Source organism: Aspergillus viridinutans (assembly GCF_018404265.1).
Source record: "Aspergillus viridinutans IFM 47045 DNA, scaffold_15, whole genome shotgun sequence".
NCBI classification, from domain to species: domain Eukaryota; kingdom Fungi; phylum Ascomycota; class Eurotiomycetes; order Eurotiales; family Aspergillaceae; genus Aspergillus; species Aspergillus viridinutans.
The window spans coordinates 547,579-571,409 of NW_025091231.1; the positions used below are offsets into that span (position 1 = coordinate 547,579).

General features: G+C 49.6%; 7 protein-coding genes across 7 annotated transcripts; 3 read left to right on the forward strand and 4 right to left on the reverse strand.

Moving 5' to 3' along the window:
- Nucleotides 1-401: 401 nt before the first annotated feature.
- Aspvir_003527 (uncharacterized protein) lies at nt 402-2,384 on the forward strand (the record flags this gene model as incomplete). Its single annotated transcript, XM_043275109.1, has 7 exons — nt 402-680; nt 741-839; nt 896-969; nt 1,019-1,118; nt 1,169-1,590; nt 1,649-1,772; nt 1,839-2,384. The coding sequence occupies 7 exons, from the start codon at nt 402-404 to the stop codon at nt 2,382-2,384; spliced, it is 1,644 nt and encodes a 547-aa protein (XP_043131044.1).
- A 265-nt stretch (nt 2,385-2,649) lies between these two features.
- On the reverse strand, nt 2,650-6,448 carry chsB (chitin synthase class II; the record flags this gene model as incomplete). The annotated part of the gene is made up of 5 exons (XM_043275110.1): nt 2,650-3,553; nt 3,608-3,774; nt 3,821-4,005; nt 4,064-5,823; nt 6,210-6,448. The coding sequence occupies 5 exons, from the start codon at nt 6,446-6,448 to the stop codon at nt 2,650-2,652; spliced, it is 3,255 nt and encodes a 1,084-aa protein (XP_043131045.1).
- A 1,280-nt stretch (nt 6,449-7,728) lies between these two features.
- Aspvir_003529 (DUF1774 domain-containing protein) lies at nt 7,729-8,785 on the reverse strand (the record flags this gene model as incomplete). The annotated part of the gene is made up of 4 exons (XM_043275111.1): nt 7,729-7,934; nt 7,988-8,427; nt 8,492-8,705; nt 8,776-8,785. The coding sequence occupies 4 exons, from the start codon at nt 8,783-8,785 to the stop codon at nt 7,729-7,731; spliced, it is 870 nt and encodes a 289-aa protein (XP_043131046.1).
- Nucleotides 8,786-9,863: 1,078 nt separating this feature from the next.
- Aspvir_003530 (inositol monophosphatase family protein) lies at nt 9,864-10,937 on the reverse strand (the record flags this gene model as incomplete). Its single annotated transcript, XM_043275112.1, has 1 exon — nt 9,864-10,937. The coding sequence occupies one exon, from the start codon at nt 10,935-10,937 to the stop codon at nt 9,864-9,866; it is 1,074 nt and encodes a 357-aa protein (XP_043131047.1).
- Nucleotides 10,938-11,880: 943 nt separating this feature from the next.
- lap1 (putative aminopeptidase) lies at nt 11,881-13,178 on the reverse strand (the record flags this gene model as incomplete). Its single annotated transcript, XM_043275113.1, has 3 exons — nt 11,881-12,114; nt 12,180-12,926; nt 12,993-13,178. The coding sequence occupies 3 exons, from the start codon at nt 13,176-13,178 to the stop codon at nt 11,881-11,883; spliced, it is 1,167 nt and encodes a 388-aa protein (XP_043131048.1).
- Nucleotides 13,179-14,794: 1,616 nt separating this feature from the next.
- Aspvir_003532 (uncharacterized protein) lies at nt 14,795-16,118 on the forward strand (the record flags this gene model as incomplete). The annotated part of the gene is made up of 3 exons (XM_043275114.1): nt 14,795-15,215; nt 15,330-15,846; nt 15,896-16,118. The coding sequence occupies 3 exons, from the start codon at nt 14,795-14,797 to the stop codon at nt 16,116-16,118; spliced, it is 1,161 nt and encodes a 386-aa protein (XP_043131049.1).
- A 3,881-nt stretch (nt 16,119-19,999) lies between these two features.
- Nucleotides 20,000-21,076, forward strand: Aspvir_003533 (uncharacterized protein; the record flags this gene model as incomplete). Its single annotated transcript, XM_043275115.1, has 1 exon — nt 20,000-21,076. The coding sequence occupies one exon, from the start codon at nt 20,000-20,002 to the stop codon at nt 21,074-21,076; it is 1,077 nt and encodes a 358-aa protein (XP_043131050.1).
- Between the last annotated feature and the right edge of the window lie 2,755 nt (nt 21,077-23,831).

Sequence of the window (23,831 nt, forward strand, 5' to 3'; positions counted from 1 at the left end):
GACCCCACGCAGATATACATGAAAGAAGGGACCGATGGTACGAATTTCATGAGGAGAGAGCTTGTCGGTTCTTTCAAACAAGCAGCCGCTCGGTAGATAATAGTTTCTCCAATCTCCACCATGGCGTATCTCCAATGTCTATGGTTATCTCCCTCGGAGGCGCGGGGAAGGATAATGTCTCCTGATTGGAACTTGTCACCGCATTCCGATTCCGAGATGTAAGGAGTTGTAGCATGAACGAGTTCTACGTATCTGCTTGGGGCGGTGTCAAAGGGATTAGTACACGATAGCGTTTTCGAAGAGGGGTATAAGATATTCCCCTCTCCTCTTCCATGATCTAACTTTAACTTCTTGCTTGCTCGTCTATAAGGGTGCCTTCTGATCAATCTGCGGACTACAAAATGTCTGTACAGAATTGGGAATTTCGAGCACGCCGAGCTAAAGACGTCCTTCTAAACTCTGTTCCCAAGCAATGGATCCTCCCCGCACACAGACTGCCTCCTGCGCGCCAGAAAAATGTCGCGGATTTTCCTCGAAAGAGCGGTATTCTCAGCGACAGAGAAGCCTCTATCACCGAGATGTCTGCTACTGCGCTTGTAGCAGGTATGCGAGCGGGCCTACTGAGTGCCGAGGAAGTAGTCATTGCGTTTCTCAAACGAGCTGTCTTGGGTCACCAGTTGGTATGCTGTGCAACCACAAGCTATATTTCAATCTGCATCTGGATCAGCTAACAGTGTTAGCTCAACTTTGCTACAGAGTTTATGGCGGAGAGAGCCATTGCCAGGGCTAAAGAGCTTGACGAACACTTTAAGCGCACCGGAAAGCTTGTTGGGCCCTTGGTAGGTTGGCCTATCATGCCAAAAAAAAAACAGCCCTAACGGCGAGACAACTCTAGCATGGCGTCCCCATCAGCGTCAAAGAGCACATCGAAATAAAAGGTCGAACCTGCAACGCAGGCTTTGTGGCATGGTACGATTCCAGCTTGCAACAACCCAAGCCGCCAGCTCACAGCACCCAGGGTCGATGACATTGCAAACGAGGACGCATTGCTCGTCCAGTATCTTGAGAAAGCAGGCGCAGTTTTTCATGTGCGAACTAACCAGCCGCAGTCATTGATGGTAAGCAACTTCTGTCTACCTGCAAGGACCGCATACTCAACCCATCTTAGCATCTCTGCTGCGACAACAATCTCACCGGTCCCACAACGAACCCCTACAACCGCACCCTCACGCCCGGCGGCTCCTCAGGCGGCGAGGGCGCCTCAATGGGCTTCAAGTGTGCTGCTCTCGGTGTCGGCACCGACATTGGCGGGTCCGTCCGAGCCCCTGCCGGCTTCTGCGGTGCATATGGGTTCCGCCCCACGACTCTCCGATTGCCTGGGACGGGAGTCAAAGTTCCTGGCGCAGGACAGGAGTCCATCCGCGGCACTGCCGGACCGCTGGCAAGCCAGAGTGTCGAAGATCTGGATCTCTTCCAACAAGCCGTCATCGACCAGGAGCCATGGGAGACAGAAACATCCCTAGCCCCGTTACCCTGGAGGCGCGTGAAAGCCACCGAAGACATGACGGTTGGCATCATGTGGGATGACGGGTATTTCCATAGGCCCCATCCACTATCCTACCCTTAGACAACAGTACTGACGACACAGATGCGTCCGCCCTCATCCCCCGGTCACCCGAGCCCTGCAACACGCCAAAGAAAAGCTCCTCGCAGCCGGCATAAAAGTCGTAGACTGGGAACCCTACCGCCACGACCACGGCTGGGAGATCGTCGTGCGTCCCTCCCCCTCAACCCTGCACTGCACCCATCCCTTGCCTCTCCCCAACTAACAACCCAAGTCATCCCTCTACTTCCCCGACGCCGCCAACAGCCAACGCACCGTCCTCTCCCAAAGCGGCGAGCCCCTCCTCCCCCTAACAGAATGGGCCTTCACCTACAGCCGCGGCTCTCCGCTCACCATCCCCGAGAACTGGGCCCTGAACTACAAGCGCGACGCGTACCGCGACGCGTACCACGCCCTCATGAAATCCCGCGCGGTAGACTTCATCCTCTGCCCTGTGTACGTCGGCGCCGCGGCGGTGATGGGCGAATCGCAGTACTGGAATTACACCGCTATCTGGAATATCCTCGACTACCCGGGTGTTGTTTTCCCGAGCGGGCTGGTTGTTGATCCGGAGTTGGATCCGGTGGATGGTGGGTATCATCCTCGGAGCGGGGAGGATGCGCGTGAGTGGGCGAAGTATCGTCCTGAGCGATATGAGGGGGCGCCGATTGGGTTGCAACTCGTAGGCAAGCGTTTCAAGGATGAGGAGACCCTTGCGGCTGCGGGCCTTGTCTCGGATATTGTGCAGGGAAGAGCAGAGGATATCAAATCTAGGCTTTGAGCCTCGCGTCTAGCTAGGCATTGCACTTGTGAAGGGCTCGCTACGCAAGACAAATCCAATTATCCATACATCCTGTCATTATATCCATTCAATCGTCAGATACGTACATACATGAAAACCAAGTGATGAGCCGGAAGATATGAATCCGTCAATATATCAACCGGTATCGCGCGAATCACAACTTCAACATGAAAAGAAAAGGATAGGAAACCATATCTCGTAGAGTACCGCATCAGCTTGCAGAAATGCAGGCACCAAAACGTCATTACTTCCTCCAGAACATAGCCTTGCCTGCCGTCCTCTTGATGGTCCAACCAGCCTCAGTCACCTTATCCTTGAAGCTGGTCCCACCACCATACCGCACCGTCGATCTACTCGTCACATGACTCGAAGTAGCACTGTTGGAACTCGCAATATTACCTGCCTCGAACTTGGTCTTGCCCTCGACGATCTTCTGAACCACCAACAGGATCGCGTAAGTCGTGGACCCGACGGCACGGATCAGCGCCAACACAGCCACAGACCACAGAATGATGGCCAGATAGACATTTGTTCCGCCCGCGTCGACGCCATAGATCTCGGAGACGGACATGGCGAGGATGACATTCGCAACCATCCAGATGGACACCATGTACGTACGCACGGCGCGGTAATAGTCTTCTTGCTGCTGGTTCTCGGACACCTGGGGTGGAGGGACTTCGAGACGGTCACGGAGGTTGCGCAGGGCGGCGTCGTAGCCACTGTCAATGTCAAGCTGTTCTGAGGGCATCTCCACCTCGACGGTCGTTCCGTTAATGATACGTGCTGCGCCCAGATCGGTGTTGATGCTGTTGTCTCCCTTGGTACCCCAGGTCACATCATGAGTGTTACAGAAGGCGTAGACCTGCAGAGTGCAAATGTAGCTTGGCAAGAGCGCGAAGTATTGCGCCGAAGAGGTGAACATATGCCATGGATCCAAATAAAGGAACGAAGAATAGAAGTAGAGACCAACGGTGGAGAGCAGGGACACCACAATATTGACGAAGAGTGCATCACTGACACCGAGGTCTTTCTTGCCCACCCCAGCCTTCGCCATCAGCTCTAGAACGACTAGGTAGAGAGCGCAGAATGCAGTGTAGACCATGATTATACTATAGACAATGATGCCCGACAAGTAAAGCTTCTTTGCTCTTTGGGGATGTTAGTAACGTGCTTTTTCGTTGCTGGATAATCGGGACACTCACCCCTGTGGTCGATTACCCATCGAAATGATGAATTGCAAGCACATGACCAAGATACAGGCGTACCGCAGGACAATGAAGATATATTTCCCCACGTTGTGTCCGAATGGGTCAATCTTATCGTCTGATAGAGATCCCGCAATGAAAAAAAAAGCCAGGTAGAAGTTCGCCTGCAGAGGTCAGTACATGATCAGCAAGCAGAACTATATCACATACCAATCCAAAGTAAGTAAACAGCAGGTTCAAAAATTGGTAGAACGCCTCGATCTGAAGAAGAATCTTCCGTGGAACAGAGTGGTCGGTCTTCCAAAGTTGTCTACCGTTGACGAGGGAATACACGGCCGCAAAGAAAGCACCGTTCAGCCAACGTCTTCGCTGTGAAATAAACTCGGGTATGGTGTCTGATGAGGCCATGGGTTAGCTTCAATTTGACGTAATAATCCGAACGCAAGCACTCACCTGGAACGTCAGTTTCACCGACAGCGCTTTTGACAAATTTCAGAACCCATCTCTCTTCCCTCTTGGCTACCAATTCCCAGCACAGGATACGATCTTCTGCCAGGTACATATTCGCCGTGAAGACATCAGCATCCTTGCCATGCAGCGTTTCACCCTTGAAATATTGATTAAGCGGCCCGTTGCCATCGGCGTCGTTTTGCAGAGCGAAGAAACGATACGCACTGAGAGCACCGGGAAGCACAGTGATGTATCCAAAGACCGATTCCAAGGGTTTGTCCAAGATGTTGGACATTTTATACTCGAAGTTCTGACTTGCGACAAGCGGATTCAACAAGCCCATCATGTTCTTGCCCTTGCCGGCCTTGATCTCACCAGCTGCTCCGGCAACATTCGAGTCTTGGTCAAACGCCTTCCACAGATGGTATAACGCAGTGGGCTCGGGTTTGGTGCCAACGTCCAGAAGGATGCAAATGTTCGGTTGCAGAGCGCGTCCAAAGGCATTGAAGAACCAACGGTGCGAGTTCAACTTTTTCTGGTTGTGTTCTTTGAGGCAGAAGATCACTTGACAGGGCATGATGCCCTTCTCAGCTCCCTTGAACTTCAGATCTGAGTCGAGAGACACCTGAGTCGTGTATTCGTACACATGGGCCATGACCTGCTTCTGGTTGACAATATTCTTAGCGATACCTTCTTGGTAGACTCCCAATGCTGCCAGTGCGTTGAGAGTCCTAGGGTGCACCTTCTTGCGGCCATCTGCAATGATACAAACCACAATCTTCTTCCATCCGTCTTTACCCCATGTTCGCGATTTGGATCTTGAGCAGAAGTGGCTGATGTTTCGCATAATACCATGCATGGTACGGGTGAAATGAGTTTCATCCTCATTGTACATGGTCACACAGATGAATAATTCGGTTTCGCGCATGGTACTTCCAATCTGTTGGCGTAGTTTATAGCCCTTCTGAGTGAAGTCGTCCGGATCGCATGTAACGGCTGTATAACGCATGTGCGTGAACTCGCGGTCATCCCGACGAGGTAAGAAACTGTGCAAAATCGTGGGAATTTTACATTCCAGGATCAGTTCACCGTTGATCAACTGGACTTCCTTCTTGGACATCTGGGCATCTCGAACTCCTCGACGACTTTGCTTTTCTGGAGCCGGACCATAGTGCATGTTGGGATCGACGTCGGCGGCATCATCTTCATCGAGGTTGATCTTCGCCATTTCGTCCTTTTCGTCTGTGATCATGGTCGATTCGCTCATAAACGATCGGATGCTTCCACGGTGCTCATGTCGGTTGATCGTCCTTCCCCCTCCTCCAAATGGATCGTCAGGATTATTGCCATCTCCGATATCAATGCTTGTATCTTGCCCGGTTGCTGCTCCAGGACCAGCAAACAATGGAGCTGGTGGCAAGGGGCGTCTAGGGCTGCCGCCGTATCTGGAGCTGGGTGTACCTGGCCTTGGACTGCCGTTTAGATCTGCGCGTTCGTATTGCGAGCCGGCGATAGACGGTGGAGCGGGCGGCCTTGTCCAGTCCGCCGCGCGCGCTGGAGACCAGGATCTGAGGGGAGAAGCAGGACGCGATGAATACTGCGGCACGTCGACCGCGGAAGCGGCTGGTGGAGGGATCGATGGCACATTTCCTAGACTCGAAGCAGGTCGTGACGGAGATTCCTCACCACTATAGCTGTAGAATCTATCGTATCCTGCGGTAGCATTTCCGCTATATGGCACATATTGCGCGTTAGCTCTAGGCCTTCTCGGTGAAATTATTTTAGGAAGGTTTGGATCAATCATAGCGATAGCGCTCAAGTCCGAGCCGCTCGAGGTAGACTGCTTGTATCAAACATGTGCAGTCATTGAGCGTACACGACTCGTAGCACGTAAGGGTAGCAAATGAGAAAAAGAAGAGCAGAGACAATAGAACATGCAGTCTGTTCCTCAAGAGAGAGAAGATAAAATTGCAGTTCCAGTCAAACAAGAGCGCTCCGCACTTTAGTCCAAACAAGGGATACGAAGCAGGAAACAATCTGACGAAGGGCAACAGACAGATACCACTAGGTGTCTTCGGCATGCGGCGGGGCCCATGACATTCCGGGGAGACAAGATTTGTAGCAGAAGGAAACACTGGATATTACTTACGATCCATTATCAGAGTACTCAATCTCATACTGATGACTTGCACCCCTTCCCACATCGACACTTAGATCGTCATCCACATCGGTGCTATTGGGTAACAGGCGCATGGTGGCCCCCTGATGACGGGGTGACGAATCGTGATCTGCGAGGAAGGATGCCGTCTCTCCATAATTGCCGTATGCCGGTGGTTCTTCCTCGTAGTTTGGAGCGGGTGGATACATTCGCGATGAGTTGGAGCTCATGGTGGATGGGATGACTGCTGGTTTACGCTTTCATGGCACTTTGTGATGAGACCGACACTCGTAGCTTTCTTTGCTATGGGTAAGCGAGAAACCGAGACAATCTCAGTCTTAGAGCGGTAACACAGGCACACAGCCCAACGTCGTCAATGGGATCGACACGTCGTGTCCTGGTTAGATGGTGAAGAAATCGTCAGTTTACTTGATCCACGGGATGGATGATGGGGATTTATGCACTGGAATGTAACTCACTGCGAAAAGAGGTAACGAGGCCGGCTATACACTGTCGTAAACAATGCGGTTTTGGTAGCTATAGAATGTAATCAAGTTGAAAAGCTCGTGGCAAGAAAAGACCAATTGTTCGAGGGATTGACTAGTATGCTTGAGAAACTGATATCTGCCAATACCATAGACAAATTTCACTCAGAGGTAAGAACAAAATATGGATTCCGAACCTTTTTCTTTCAGACCTAAGCGCTAAGCATGGATCACATTGACTGTCCCAAGGAAATGTGAGAGCTTAGAGTGCATCTCTGTTGCGTATGGATTGTCTCCAGGGCAACCGGGGCGGGCTGGAGCTGACAACCAGCGGGGCGACGCAAATCCCGTTCCTTGTGCCTTGCATGTTCCGAGACATTGGTTAGGTGTGAGGCGATGATTAAAATCATCTATTTACTTGAGGGAATCAAGGAAAGGCTGCTTGATTCTCATAGCCTATTTTCTAATGGTATCATCCTTCGAAAAGGCGGGATGATGCACGAGCTACGGACCTGATGTTTACAGTTCGTAGTTACATGGTGACGCACCCGCAACCATTGTTTATAACCCACTTTGGCGGGGCCAAGAGATCGGTCAACTCAGCAAAAATTGAAGCTAGACTAGGTGAGCCGAAAGATCGAGAGATAGACTAGATAGACATAAAACATCAAGATCCGTGGACGCTTTGTCAAAGTGCCCCACCAGTACTAAGGTATGCAAACTCGTAAGACAACGCAGCAAACGGATAATTCAAGTAGATGTTCGATAAGCATTAGGCAATCAGCTGGGTTACTGTCGGACTTTTGATCAAGTGGTAATAGAGGTAATAGACTGGAAGGTAGGTGAACAAATGGAGAGGGGAGAGGACATGAAACACTCGTGGGACATCGTGCATATAAATAATTAGCACGTAAGGCTGACGTGAAGTGAAATAACAATCCAATTTGTCAAATCCGATAACTCACTGTTCGACTCAAATGGGCAAACAGAGTTCTGTAGAGGCTAGCAGCAACAGCCCTCCTCCTTTAAGGGTTGGCAGCATTGTTGAGCAGAGGCTCTCTCTCGCGGTCAGTAGGCTCAGGCTCCGTGATTCTACGGAATAGCGAGTCGCGACCGGAGTACTTGGTGCCAGATAGGTAAATCGACTCGACGAGAAAGACAGCGAAGATGACAAAGGCAAAGATCCATTGCAGCGCAATGACCTTGATTGCCAATTGCTTGACGGCCAAAGCTGCAAGGAGTCAGCTTTCTGTGTCTCTCCCCTACAAGGTGGGCCAGACTTACCAAGAGTCAAGAAAGTCAGACAGTAGCCCAAGAGGTCATCCTGGGTCGCCATGATGTGGGTCGAGCCGAAGGCGAAAATCAACCAGATGAAGATATTGGCGGCAATACGCGCGGGGAAACTATTGCTGCCGACTGCGACGGCGCCATTCCAGAAAAGTGCCATCAGAGTCCAGGCGTAGGGGCCTGCGATTGCCGATAGATGTACGAACGTCGGCAGGGCACGGTGACGCCAGTAGGCAGCATGCTGGTTGAGGTAGTTTGCGGCCAGCATGATTTCCGAGGCCCAGAAGTGGTTGCGAGTCCACAAAAGGATCCAGGCGAGGGTAAAGAGGTTGTTTAGGATGAAATGAGATCCGACGTTGGCAGCTGCGTTGGCGATGGCGCCATCATTTGAGAACAGATGGTAGACATAGCTGAGCTGGGTGAGGAGCAGAAGAACCCTTGACAATGGAGCGTAGTTAGTATGTAGAGTATGACAAAGTCACCCGCTCGAGGTAAGCATACCAGTAAATCTCAGTAATCGTGGTGTTCAAACTGAAGGGAGTGATATGCCTGTTTCCCTGCTTGAAGATTTTATGACCATGCTTGACATCATCTGGAGAATGCAAAGTGTAGTAGATGCCAACTACGACAACGAGCAGCCATGTTAGAGGAACGAGGACGCGATACGTCGACAGCGCATAACGGCCGTGGGATTCGCGCCTGGCAAACGGATTGTCTATACCATTAGCACATGAACGAGGTGAGATGATATGAGCGATGACGATGACGATGAGGGTGACACTTACAAATAGCCATAGTGCCTGCTTCAGGTGAGAGAGGACAGACTACACGCACACTCTTATTCGAAGTTGAATTCAGGAGAGAAGTGCAAGAGGGAGAAGATACTTATAAGATTCAGCCTACGAGAGAGAAGTGCATGGAGACGAGTACCTACCCCCGCATCATGAGGTCTCCTGACAATCTTGAGTGGCCAACGAGATGCTTCCGGGACAGCCAACAAGGTTGATCCTCGCTCGCCATGAACTTTCTTGATTCATATGACGACGACTCAGATGTACCAGAACAACCCATGTTTGATTTACTAGAGTTACCGGAGAGACATGTCTGAGGATACTGAATTTCTTCTTTTCAAATTTCGTGTTCCTTTACTGTCGATTTTCCGACAAGAAGATATCGATGAAAAAATGGTGATAAGTGACGGAAGCTGAAACTGATGACATCACTCATACTCCACGGCGCAGGGCGACTTTTCTTGCAGTTACTACTAGAGAGGTAGCTACTGCCAGGTTATTGACATAATACCCAGACGTCCGTTTTCAGTCTATAAATGTTCTGTGCTAGTAATAACCCTTACCTTATTCCAAGTCACCTCTCTAGGAAAGTCATAAAGTCTTTCTACTTGTGGCAATCTATCTAATCCCTGGTAGAGCTTCTGTCACTTCTGTTAATCAGGCCCCACAGACCGTTGATCAGAGCACGGGCGCTATACGGGGCATGTCATATGATGCCTATCTAGATAGTGCAGAGAGCGTAGGTACCTACAATTCGCTTACCCTTGAACACTAGTAATTGAGTCGCTACGAACTGCCGCAAAGCCATCTGAATATGATTCAATATACCAAGAGCAACGCTGTCTCAGAGGATAGCTCCGTCTGGCCTGAAGAATGATGCTACATTGGACAAATCCTAAACAGTGCGTCGCCATATCTATCTGATGCAGTCCTTTGGTCGCAATGACCCTCTAGAGCTTAATAATGGTAATATTGATAATCGCTGTGAGCCTGCACAGCGCGAGAAGAATCTCGCTATGACGATAACCCAACCCAAAACGTAGTCCAATAAAATGCAAAACATTTTGCCCCGAATAACTCCATCACTCAGTCTGTTCCTGCATGACCTCCTTTACAGCTTCAACGATCCGCCCATGAATGGAAGGAGGAGCCACGATCATCCCGTAGCATCCAGCTAGGGTTCGGCCCAAGCTGCAGTCGACAGGATTTCCTGCAAGGTCAGTGACCTTGACGCCGACTTCCTGTGCAATCAACATGCCGCCTGCATGATCCCAGATCTTAGACCGATAAGATGCCTTACGGGGGATCTTGATCAGAGCGTTGCAGCCTCCTACCGCGATGGCTATGTAGCGCAGCTGTGCAGCCCAAAGATCAGTGCTGTACGGCCACGGAGCACCCAGTTTCGATGCCACTCGAGCATGCAGGGAAGTATTAGATGATGTGGCGGACCCACAGTCCACAAAATCGAGGTCCTTCGGGTCTGTAATCTGTGGCCTCTGACCGATACTATCAGCAGCGAGCAGAGCTCCGCGTCCCATCTTCCGTATCCAGGCACCTTGACCAGCAACTGCAAAGACTTGAGATCCATAGCCATCTCGATCCACAACATCCTCTCGAAGACGGCCCGTAGCAAGATTGAGATTCGGGCAACCCAACACACCGACCTTCTGGCATCCATTCTCCACCAGTGCCAGGCACACCGCATACTGCTGGCCCTGCATGAAGGTCGCAGTACCGTCTACAGGATCCAGAACCCAGGCACGACTCTCCAGGCTACATTTGCCACGAGCTCCAAGATCAATCAAGTCAAGCATTTCCTCCTTGGATTTGGGAGCGTAGAGAAGGGCTTCACTGTCCTTGTCATCGAGATGAGTGGTAGAGGCGAGTTCCCACGTGCGCTCAAGAAGTTCTGGATCTGCACGGAGAGCCTTTGAATCCTCCTCACCCACAAATTCGTCTTCGGGAAAGGCTTTGTGGATAGCGCCAATGATAAGTGCCTGAGCAGCAAAGTCGGCGATGGTCACAGGGGTGGAATCACTCTTGTCGAGTGATCCTTTGTCGACAGCCTCGAGCAATCTCTTCGTCAATAATGCAGCCCGTTGCACTGTGAGGCATGCAAGTTGTAGTTCCTTGGAATACGGACTACTGGGATCCATTATTCAGAATTCAGACAAGCCGAGCTTGTCGTTCAGTTCGAAATTCTATCTGAAGAAAAAACTCAAGCCGCCGATGATGATGATGATGATGACGGAAATGATATCAGTGGAGAGAGAGAAAACAAAGATAAATATGGTCCTCTTGCACGATTAAGCTTCCAGGGGAGAAACAATGGAGTTTCAAAGTGAAAGTTGTCTGTGTTCCTTCTCGTCTGATTCGACGTTGCTCTAAATCAGGAAGGTGATCAATGATAAGAACACCTGGATGAAACTAGAAAGAGCGAAGCAGGACAGTCAATTGGGGTCTCAAGAGCTTCACTTGTCTCTGGCAATTGAGACCTGGGGAAGAATCACACCAGAGATTTCTCAGGAAGCAGCACTAGGAGCTGTGGACAATTGCTTGGCAATTGCAATGGAAGTGATCTTGATACTAGGTGGGTGGCTCGATGACCTCATAAATCAATTAAATATTCATTCGATGCTCAGTGGTCGATTGGACTGTTTCATAGCAGGGTGACGGACAGTCAATCGAAAATGACGTTCTATCCTGAAAATTTACGGCAAGAGAAAACTACAGAAACTTGTGACTGACATTTTGACTCACCGCTGTCTTCTAAGTCAATCATAGACAGCGATCAAGGTCCCATCGATGATATCCGCAATTGTCACGTGATGATTAGACTCTACAGTTCTATTCGGATTCCCATGGTAATTTGTGAAAGACGGGAAGATAAGTTGACGCATTGTCAACACGTGTATAGATATGCCATGAGACTCGTATAATGGTATAATCAGTTTGTGAGTGGGCAGCCTACAGGAAGTACCTCATGAATGGCAAGTTCTCCCAATCAAACCATGACCCAAACCCTCGAACGCCTTGTGATACAAGTAAAACAAGCATTTTCCAATCATTCCTTCCCTCTGGAATAAAGCATGAGAGGAGTTAGAACGGCGCAAATGCCAATTCGAAAGCAAAGCCGAGAGTCAACTTCGCATGCTCCAACATATGATCGAAGCTCAGATACTTGATCTGGTCGTCGGTAGTATGTATCTTCTTATTGGTATTCTCCATCTCCGCTTCAGTCGCCATAGCCGCGGGATAACCGTACTTACTGGCCGATGTGTGATCGGAGCAAGCATATCCGCACTTGGTCTCCAGGTAACCCATAGAACAGTACTAATGCAGCTCGTCAGTTCATTCGTCAAGTGAACGGCTTTCCGTGAGGGGCAATTGAGGCTTACCGCCGTAACAACGTCCTTGAGAAACTGCGTGAGGCCCTGGTCGACATAATCGACCATAATTCCTACGGCTTCCTCGACACCCGCGTTCAGAGCTCCCTGGATGTAGCCAGTCATGTCTTGCTGGAGCATGGCCTTGACTTCCCGCCTAGCCCTCTTGTAACTGGAGAAGATTGCCTGGGAGCCCAGCATTCCGCCTTCTTCTGCAGAGTACCAGTGGAATTCGACAGTGTTGGACGCATTGCCCTTGGCGATGGCGTCTGACTGCAGCAGACCGCGCAACGCTTCGAGAATGGTGACAGTCCCACTTCCATCGTCATCAGCACCGGGAGCAGCCAGGATTGACGGGAGAAATAAATTGATGCTGTCCTGATGGGCGCCCAGCACCACAGTTTTGTTCGTTCGGCCAGGGATTCGGGCAATAATGCTGAACTGACCCCATGGATGAGAGAATCGCTCAACAGTTGCACCATGCTCAACGGCTCCCGACTCGGAGACAACTCTATGGACTTGGTCGTACAGCCAAGTAGCTGATTGAATTCCCGTCTGAGATTTGTAATAGCGAGTATGAAATGATGTGAATCGTTCCAGATTGACCTTTATGTTTTCTTTCGATAGATCCTTGTTAAGCGCAACCACTTCTTCAGCATACTGCATCTTCGGCGGGTATTTGACATAGCTGGCGCTGTGGAGAGTCGGATAGAATCCGGTATTGTGCTCTTCTGTGATATCGATAAAATTCACGCCGTCCTTGATGCAATAGTGCAGTTAGTCACCTGTCGGGCTGGAGATCCAAGGTTTGGGGAAGTATGGTACCAATTTCAATGCCCATTTCTCCTCTTCAGTCACCCATCGTGTTCGGTAAGGCGCCAATTCGATCAAGTACTTGTCCTGGTCATGATGGATGCGAGGGTTGTTTAAGAATGCTTCTTGAGTAATCACTGCAGCTAGAGCCCCTGTGAACGCTGTTGCGCTCAGCGCAATAGCTGCGAGGACTTTCATAGTAAATCAATGGGATTTATCCCCTGTAGTTCATAAAACAAGACAAATAACAATGTAGAAAATATAATTGATGTTTGGTGAGCCTCGAAGTCGAACGGTGTAAGCACAGTCTTTGGTGAGGCAGGAGAAATTGAAGGATATTGAATGATGTGTGCTGAGGACCCTTCCAAGTCAAAAGGGACTGCAGTGCAAGGCACAGCTCGTTTGTCTCAGAATAGATGGAAAATACGGTGATGATTGGGTTGATAATAATGGACTGGTTATCGCGAGCAACTGGCCAAGTCCAGACACGGACTCCGTTGCGTCAGAGGTGAGCGCTGGCTTAAATAATAAATGATAGAGCAGTTCAGGACCGAGGTTGGTAGCTTAGCCGCTCCAGTGGACTAAATTGGATTTAATATTTGCTGAATTCTGGTTAGGTTGACCTAGGTGATTAGTTACTTTATTATTGTAAGATTATTTTAACCCAAATCATCGACTCCTCACGTTCTGAAGAGGTACCAACGAGCAACAAGCAAATCCGGTTCTGTGAGGGGATGGTCTGATCTCTCCCGTCTTACATCTGTCCCTTGATCCAGGGCTCTTTTGCCCTCTTGTGTATTTTTGGATCTTGAATGATATTGACATTTGACATGACGCTCATTGTGCTCGTGTCAAATCTCCATTAAATCATCTACCCATTCCTTCAAGTCTTTGATCATGATGCCTTAGTGCTTAGTGACTCATTGGAGAATGCGACCGTGTCCTCCACTCTGTTCGCCGATCAACATGCCTCAGGCGACAAGGCTGACAATTTCCCCGCATGGATATGGCGGCGTGGGTGCCTGGGGCCTCGTCGAGGGGATCAGGGTTGATTTTGGGACGCGTTACTCATAGCACAACAATCCAGGTGGCCCAACCACTAAATTATCAACGCTAACAGTCAGTAAGATAGCAATACGTCAGTCGAGATATACTGGGAGAGCAAGGAAACTACTAAAGCTTCAACCATAGCATCGTTGAACTGGAATATTTAGCTATGCTCAGAACATACCTCTCTATTACAATATGGGAATTCAATTAGGGCGGCCTCAGCTTATTTTCGAACCAGAAGCACAAATGACCATTACTCACCATGGTTTTGAATCATAATGAGATGACTCCGTTCGTATTTGAATTAACATCATCGACCAGATGATGATGTAGAGAGGTACCTGCAGCCAGCATCACAGATCGCAGATGCTGGAAGGGGTAATCAGGGCTAGGGCATGGATAGCTAACCACCAATCATGGGCGCTTCTATAACCCGTGCCCCATCGTGAGTCAACCCGAGGCCTTTTTCTTTGGGGAGAAAAGTTTTGTACCACTCCTCTTCGGGTAAGGACCCGCGATCTTCGGCTTTGGACGCGACAACTGGTTATCTGCTTTCACGTTTCTTATCTCCCTTCATCCCCCCGCTCTTTTCGTTGCTTCCTCATTCCTTCTTGACCGTCGTCCTCTCTCCTCAGTCGACGCAGAGGTCATTCATTCAGCAGATTCAGAGCGTTCTGTGCATTCCTGTCCCTGAAGGGTATTTTGCCACTCCCAATACGCCCCATCCATCCGAACTTATCGATAGCCCGCTCGCGTCTTTCAGAATGGCCATCCATCCAACACTGCAGTCCCAGGCCCAGGCCGAGTCACCGGGACGCCTGACACCGCAGCAGACTCGAGCAATCTCAGCTTGGTCGGAGCACGCGGCTGCTTCGCTGCGGAATTTGACTCTGTCGGAGTCTGGATCGGCGGACGACAGAAATGTTGAATTCATTTCAACGCGTGATTCCCCTCTGCGCGGCCCCTCCTCGGTTCCTCTATCTATTCCTCTAGACGACCCAGTTCCTGTGGTGCATACCGGAGCTGTACCCAAAGTCAAGCTTGTGACTCGGGAGTCCGAGACGCAACCGGTTGCCTCGGTTTCATTCAGACGTCGAGAACCCATTCGTCGCGATAGTCTCAAGAGACGGGAAGCGCTCCTCAAAGGAAAGGACGGGAGTCGGCGCAGACAGCGTTGGGAGAACGGTATGTCTTGACTTATGACGTGAATGCCATGATCTTCGAGGCATCCCTTTCCCCCAAAGGGTGCGACGCGTCGCTCCTCATTTTGCGTCATTGCTGATGGACTTTCTCTCAAAGATCGTCTCTTGCATAACCCTTGGGTTGAACCGCCTGCACCCAGTGATTGGGCGGTACAGCCGACATACCCGCGACATGATCCCATGCCTTACTATCTTGCACCTCTCTGGGAAGTGAAATATGCCCACCTCGACCGGACGTCTTCCAAGCAGACTCCCAAAGGCACGAGGCATGAGAAGCATCGCATTCCCAAGGAACTTCGCATGAGATTGAAGCATGCACGTGCTGCTCGTGGGATGCTCCAGGATTTGGAAGACGATATTAGACAGTTTATCCAGACATGGAGCGAGAAACAGCTGATGCTGCGGAAAGAAGGGTTGGAAGATGCACCATTGTCGTCCGAGGACGAATCCGAGGATGAAGTTGTCTTTGTGGGCCGCAATGGACAAATGCATGACTCGCCTGAGCACAGGACAAGGTTGCGAGAACTGCGCGCGAATTTATGCCAGCATAATGAGCGAGATGGTGAGAAAATGGTGTTCGAGAGCCTGGTTGATGACCGGGCCGCTGGCTTTGGGTAAGTTTCGAATGCCATCTTCCGCTGGATCTATACTTACCTTCGTCAGTCGCTGGCTCGTTCATTCCATTGCGAGTTACTACGGCCTGCATACTTGGTCTATCACGGTGGGGGAACCTGCCCGCCGTGAGGCCTATGTTGGGTTCCAGATGCCGGTGCCAGGTAGTCGACCTGGGCTCACGGCTCAGGTGTCTGTTCCATCAGATTCCCATCAAGGGGCTATGATCAAGCCCGGTGACGACCTTCCAAGGCCACTCTGGGCTCAGATCTGAGCGTAGGTGAATTTTATTTCATGTCTATAAGGTTCGCTATATGGTTTAGATGGGTTAAGATTAGAGGCTGGGTGGAACTCTGCCTTTGACACTCATATACAAACTTCGGGGAGTCCGATGTAAGGTAGAACGTCTGTGTAAGACACACGGACCTTCGGATTGGTCAGCCGTGCATGATACCATGATACATATTCAGGATATTGTCAATCATAGAATCAGTAAACTGATTGAATATAGACTCTTATCATGTCGCAGAAAACAGACGGGAATACTTCCCTAGACTTCTCTCTGGGCCTTCTGGATCATACTGTATATTTGATACTTTGGTAGCCTACCACACTTTGACCACGATCCTGTTTCCCTTGACAAAGCACGCAGAATATTCCATGACTTAATGAACGTGGGTGGCTACAATGTCCACCTGCTTACTGGAATCATGCTCGACGCAAGCAACGTCATCTACCTGTCCCTTCAGCTTGAACGTCTCTTCGAATACTCAAGTCCGTGCGACGTATTGCTGCTGTCATTTTTAACTGTCATAGACTAGGAGATTTTTTGCACGAGCTCCGCCGTGCAAGACGTCCCTTTCTTATCATTTGAAGATCCCGTTTACTCTCTTTGCGCTTACAGACTTGGAGCTAGAAAATTCACAGCGGCAACCTCTCCTGTCTACACTGACTAGGCAGCATTCAACCAAGTTCACAGGGCCAGATAGTTCCTATAATTGCAGAGAGCGAGCAACCGGTAGATCAACACTAGAATCACGGACACCCCCTTGCTGTACGACCTCTGATGCAGGCTCGTGCCTGACTGACGTACTGTTCAACGTACGAACAAGTTATGGACTGCAAGTTGTAAGTAAACAGATCAGCATGGTGATACCTTCAGAAACACCCGTGCATACATTACCGACATTCATGGCACAAATCATTCGAGTAATCCTAATTGATGGCATATCTACATGACCCTGATTGGCGTCGATCAGATCGACGGGACTACTCCTTGCTTTAAGTCCACGGTAGGTTTGATGACCGAGATGAATGCCTACTAGCGTGGGGGATTTGGGTTTTTCTCTCTTGCTTCCTTTTTCCTTTGGGTCCATGGCATCATTGGCATGGTATGCGGTCATGGTGCATTCTTTTGTGTTTTGTGGGTCATTGAGTGCCGCGAGGGCGGCTGTCCTGTATATGTCGAGTAGTTTACAGAGTGGATCTGGGAAGCAGAGGACAACCGTATACCTTATCCTATTTCAAGCATGTGCTGAATATCTAGACTGCTGTTGAGGGATTATCTCAGCGAATTGAATGGAGTTGGCATGGAAAGTGTCCCGTGTAACGTTTGTACACTTATCCACCAGGAAGGCTTTACCAAGAAACAGAAAACAGATGTAACGTTTCGTGGATCTGGGCTCCAACCTGACCCTTCATTAATTAACGGAGGATTCAGCTTAAAATTTGCCAGTAGCCGCTGAATGAGATGGCACGATATGATGTGGATAGATACGACGTATGTATTTGGGATGTTGAGCAAATTCTTAGTTCAGTGCACCGGCAGGCTATACCGTTGCATAAGCCACAAAGACTGCCACCTGGCAGTGGGATGGGCAGATCTAAGGATGCATAGATGCCTTGGGAAATATCGGTGCATTTTCCGCATACAGCTAAAGGATTATTATTTACGCAACTTTCTGTGTCTTAGTATGGTTTATCACCATGATGATCCATCCCATGGAGTAAGTTTGATATGCTTAACCAATTGATACTGTCTCTGAAAGAACCCAAGCCAAGATCCATCGGATAGTGGCTTGCAGACTCCATCAATGTGGAGATCAGCGCCCACACTCCATAGTTCGCCATTCGCTCCGCGAAATCAGTGCTCTGTTCTCGGGGCTACGGGCTTACACACAACTAACAAACTGCATGAATTTAGGCTGACTTGTGAGCCGTAATTTCTACGAGGAGGAAGTACCGATATCGGAGCGATGAGCGATCAGTCATGGCTGTTAGGAGTCTCTAAAAGATCACGATCTGGTGAACATTTTCACTGTACATTTTTCTTTCAGGCCTTTAGAAGACTTGGTCTGTGTTCTGAAGAAGGTGAGCATCATGCTCTTTAATTTCGGTCCGATCCGAAGGCCCCCAGTCGGTTCCATGGTAAAGTAAAGCCTTAGTGTCCTGGCGCCATTGACCGTTAACGATCATGCTACTAATTCGAAATCTGTCCATGAAGATGAAGGGGAGTTGATAAGAAGTGATGAATGTAGAGATGCTCACTGAGTGCATGTGTTATGTCGCATCAAGTACAGTGGGTAAAATTCTTTCCCAATCAAATTAATACCACGTTGTACCAGGATTCGAATCAGGCAACTCTCCGAGGCGTGGGATGTAGAATGAATTTCCGAGTTGGCCCGCTTCCATCCTCCTGGTTCATGCGCGGCTTGGCTGGTCGGAGAATATCGTATTTGGAAGACACCAGGGCACTTGACAACGGCCTGGATCGGCTTAATATGCGATTTTCATCTTCCTATTGGGAGAGGGTCCAGCATCTGCTGGTCAGCCTGAGCGCTCACGCCTCTTCCATGGTCGCTTCCAGAACGAAACGGTTGTAGTGACTGAAAGTAAGGCGCGAATAAAAGTCGAGAGATTGTTTCGAGGCCCGGTCTCTCGGTTGTAGAGGCCTCATTCCTTGTCAGGCTGCTTCTAGCGATGATGTCGTTAATTTTTTGAGCTGATGATGCCTCACAGATGAACTTGGATGCTAAGATAGAATAGCCCCATCGCAATAACCTTCGGCCTCATCGACGTAAAAAAGAAAAAGGAAAACCTAAATAAACCCTAAAAGGAGGATCACCGAGGCTGTACTTTGAAGTATCAGATGGCTGAGCCTCGAGCATCACATAAATAGATTAGATTTAGGCCCCCATACTGTCGTCGGGTTGTTGAACGAATGAAATATTCCGAGTCTGTTTTTCACTCTTCCGAAGTAATCACCCGCGACAGGAGATCGCAGGAATATCACAAATGGGACCAAATCAATGAAAGCCTCGAAGCTGAGCCAAACGTTGACCGGACTGGATTGACGTGGCTCCCTTCTTCTCCATAGCCCTTCCTCATTGTTGTTCATTCCTTGATGCGTTCCTCTCATTCTCCCTCGTTGCCCTCCAACAAGACTACTAGATACCGCCAAAACAATCCTGCGCCACGCGGATTATTCTCATCTATTCTTCTGATCTTGGATTATTCAGTCCCTAAAAATTACTATTACCAGCTAGTGCCTTCTCCTTCTTTCTCTTCAGCCAATACTACCTGTTACTGACCTTGTTCGGGCTCCTGACCTGCCTCCATTCCCAATACTCCTGGCGTCATCTGCTATCTGCCGCTCCCTCGGGCCTCCCTTCACATTCCGTTGAGCCCCTCCATCCCTCGGGATCGTACCCTATAACACGCTCTCTAAGCCCTTTAGACGTGAAAAAGGCTTTGCATCTGAACATCCTATCGTATGACTGAAGTATCCTTACTTTTCGTTTGGTTCCAGCTGCTAGGATATTCTTGCCTCGCCTCATCTCACCTCATGAGCGTATCCGACTGGATGCTCTGTCATACACGAAAACCTGGGCTGGGCGATTGTTCCATAAGAAGTGAAAGGGGATTGTGATCTGATTTGCATAACAATTATTTATATATATTCTATCCCTACTTACTTTGTACCATCGCCCTTTTTTCTTTTTCGGTTTATTATTATCTGGTACCTTTGATTCAACCCTGCCTGTTTTACGGAGGCCTGTGAACAAGAACAACTCCGCGTCCCACTTCGCTTCCAGGGTCTGACATTGCAGAAACCCGACGCATCTTTTTTTTCGCATTATCGCATTCAGAGACATTATGGGATCTTACAGTGCATCGTCGTGTCAAGATCGTTGTGCCCGAACAGGTGGCAGCTCTAGTTCGACCAACAGCGAAGCCTCTGATCGGTCGAAAAGCACGGCCCCTACGATCTACAGCTATCGGCCCACATCTAAGCGACGTCCAGAAACGGATCGCTTCACAATGGACCCTAGAGACTCTACATTAACGTACGCATCCACGATACCCTCGACCGACGAGTTACCAGAAGACCCGCAATATGAAGTTATCGACCGAAGGCCGGAGATCTATGCCACTGACGCGGTCCCTTCCAACCCAACCACCTTTGCAGAGCTATTCCCATCATCCCGACGGCTGCTGATTCGGCACGATGATTCGACACTAGATGGTAATATGAACCTACGGGTCGACACTCTAGTGCCTCAAAGGGGTGGCTATCAACAAGATGTAATCCTCTTTCACCTCCGCATGTATGACTTGTTCTCGAGAAAGTTTTCATTTCGGCGCTACTGTCGGGAGTCTGGTCGTGAGATTTGTCGCTCAGAAAGGAGGCCCAGATCGTCCAGTATCGATAAGAGGCCGATCCTTCGGCGCTCCTGGAGCAGTGTGTTGGCAAGCTTGCGGCCTGGCTCGAGTGGGAATGGATCGATAGCTGGCGCCGAACATAAGCGCCACGACTCGGGATATCACTCGATCAAGCACGAAGATGCGAATTTGGATGATGCAACAGCAGATGCCAAGGAGTGTCCCAGTCGTCCAGTCGCTCTCGCAGATACAACGGTGTTAGAGTTTTCTAATTATGCGCATGTAGAGGTCAAGAGGCGAGGCGCAGGGATATGCAAGCGGTACGAGTTTGAGTATTGGTCCACCAAATACCAATGGAAGAAAGAGTGCAGGAAAGAAGGAGATCTGCGGGAAGTGTCCTACCACCTAATCAACACGCGGACATCCAAGACGATCGCTCACATTGTGCCCGAAATCCTCACGCCAGTGGAAGCTGTCGAGGAGGAGAGCAAGGGTGGTTGGGTTCCCCCGTCCTCAATGTGGATTAGCGATCCATCTGTGTACGAGAAAATGCATGAAGTTGCCGAGTAAGCCGGGCACCCCCTTCTCAAGGACAAGAAAAAGATCCGCCTCACATGGACACGGTACTGATCGTCTTGCAGTGTGATCATAGCCACAGGATTGATTGTTCTAGTTGATGACTGCATCCGACAGCGATGGCACTCGAAGCATCATACGGACCCCAGTCAACCGGTTAAATCCTCCTTCACAAAAAGCATTGAGTTGATGGCGCCTATGCGACTTATTGAAGGAGTGTTTCACCGGCGGGGATCCGCCTGATTCTAATGGATAGAGACGACGCGCGAAGGAAGTTGGGTCAGTCCGTTGCCACGGCGGTCTGACTCGTAGTTAGCGAGCACTTCTATCGTGACGTTGACGTGCAGTGGCGCGAAGCCATCTACCAAAATTTTCACCTTGTTGATCAATCTGGATAATGAGGTCTAGTTTTTTGACGGCCATTTTTAGGCTCGATTCCCTTGCATGTCCATGTATTTGTTCGCTGGCGACGACGATCCCAGCCGGACCTGCTTGTTAGTTGTTGTTGTCTCTCAAATGTGTAACGGGAACTCTGCGGCGTCTAGTTATCGCTGCGTTGACACTTGTCGGTCGACTCTGGGTCGGATGACCTCCTTTCATTTCTTTTTTTGGAAGTACGATCAACGTGTATATGATTGCATGGTTATTTGTTGGGATAGCGCTTCCATAGTCTGTCTGAATTGTGATAGGGAAATGACGGGTGCATAGATCTTTGATTATTTTGTGTTGAACCAAGTCAGTAGCTACGTACAGGAACCATGGTTCATGGTAGCCCGTCTGCCTCACTAGCGACCCCCTGGTGGGCCAGTCCAGCGCTTAAGATCAAGACGAAGCGCGAATGATTTGCTTAGAACGAGTGGAATGAGGAGCCAGACGAAAAAGGGGGAAGGAGGGGAGGAAAGAGGAAGAAAATCATGGGTTTGATGTTCCGAAGCTCACCATCTTCTCCTTACTATCTAACTACCTTTACAATGTAAGGTACCTTGGACTGGTAAGGTGCTTAACTTCTACGGAAGGCTGGAATAACTGGACCAGACTTCATCCCGCAACTCAAAGGGAGTCGTTTTTTCTTTGTTTCTTTTTCCCATTTGCCCGTTCCTTGCCTTGCCTCTATTGGTTAAAATGTTCGAGATGAAGGTAACAGCCGAAAGCTCTTCCAGCTATGGCCAGATACCGAATAAGCTTGTCCTGCGGGCGATGCGGGGCAGATCGAGGCTCGTCAATGTCCCTTTTGATTCCATCGAATCAAACGGTTTCATGGGCCTTCAGTGAGCTCGTGTGGAAACGATTCAACTTTCCCCGGTGCTATGATAGATGATGGCACATAGCGTTTGATGCAGGTGCTCGACAACTCTGTGGTCCGCGACACTTTCCCGTCCACATCTCTTCGTCCTCTAGCAATCGCTGTCATTTAATGTTGTTCTGTAGATGACGGCGATGAACAACATGAAGACGCACGTATGTATGCCCAACACAGTGCCAGAAGAAAGCGACGAATCATGATGATTCATTTTCGGCAGACGGTTTGGGTCAACTTTGAGCCTAATAGATGTCTCTCTTCGCTGGCAAAGCTGTGTTCCATGCAAAATGTTTGCTTTAACCGCACGAGCTGGGTGTTTCATCTGGTGTTGCCTTTTTGGGTTGAGGTTCCTGCCGGGATATCTCCAGCACCCTTGTCTTCTTCTGCTTGTTGTCGCTTCTTCCCTGTCTGCAACCCCATGTCCCCATGGCATCTGTTCATGCAGAGCGGCCTGGTTTTTGACCATTCTTTTTCAGGGCTGACAGGAACGATGTGTTTTAAAAGTCCTCTGTCCAGATTCATAATTGAATCATTGATGAGCTGGCATTGTGGTCTCTGGGCCCGCTTTCGATCCTTACGGGGGCCTTACTGGCTGGTGTGAGCAAATCCTGACTTCAATTCGTCGCTTCTTCTCCTATGGGGCCCCTCTCCGCTTTTGGGCAACTAGACCACACCCCTCCACTATCTGGTCATTCCAGAAGGAGGGGCTTCCATCTTCTTGTCCTTGGAGAAGCATCCATGAGGCGTCTAGATCCTTCATACCCGATAAGAAGCAATGTTTGCTGGAAACAACAGAAGGAAAGGGGGGAGAGGATGTGTCGAGGCAAGAGAAGGAGACGAGACGTCTGTTGTTCAAGGCTTCAGATTTGTGAACTGGCTTCCTTGTACCACAAGCAGTTCCTTTTGCCTCTGCGCCATCCGATCCTTGCCATCAAATGGATCTGGTTCTCGGTGGAGCTCCATCGCACCTTTTTCTTGGTAATTGGCGTTTCTTCAGGGTGCATTCTCAGTCGGCGTGCGCCGGGCCGTTCCAGCATTGCAGCCTCAAAATGATCCGCATGTTCTCCATGCAACTGGCGGCCTTTTGACTGGAGGACCAGGGAGGGGGAGAATTTGCTGGCGCTGTAGCTTGTCCCCAGCGACATGCATAAGCCCGAGTGTTAGGTTTCGTGGTTAGGCTCCGTGTTTGTCACGCCAAAACTGTCTTGCTTGCACAGGGAAATAAAAAAAAAACGATTTGGGGTCAAGCATGGCCCACAGTTTATATGACCCCCCGCTTCCCATGTCCATCAGGGCTATTTGAGTGGGAAAGAGAAAATTCAAAAGAGGTATTATTGTCTTATCAAAAGCGATACAAAACTCTTGGTTCGATTGATTCTGCTGCTTGAGGGTTTTCCCTTATTTATTCATCTTCGCCTTCCAGAAACCGTCTGTATTCCAGTTGGCACT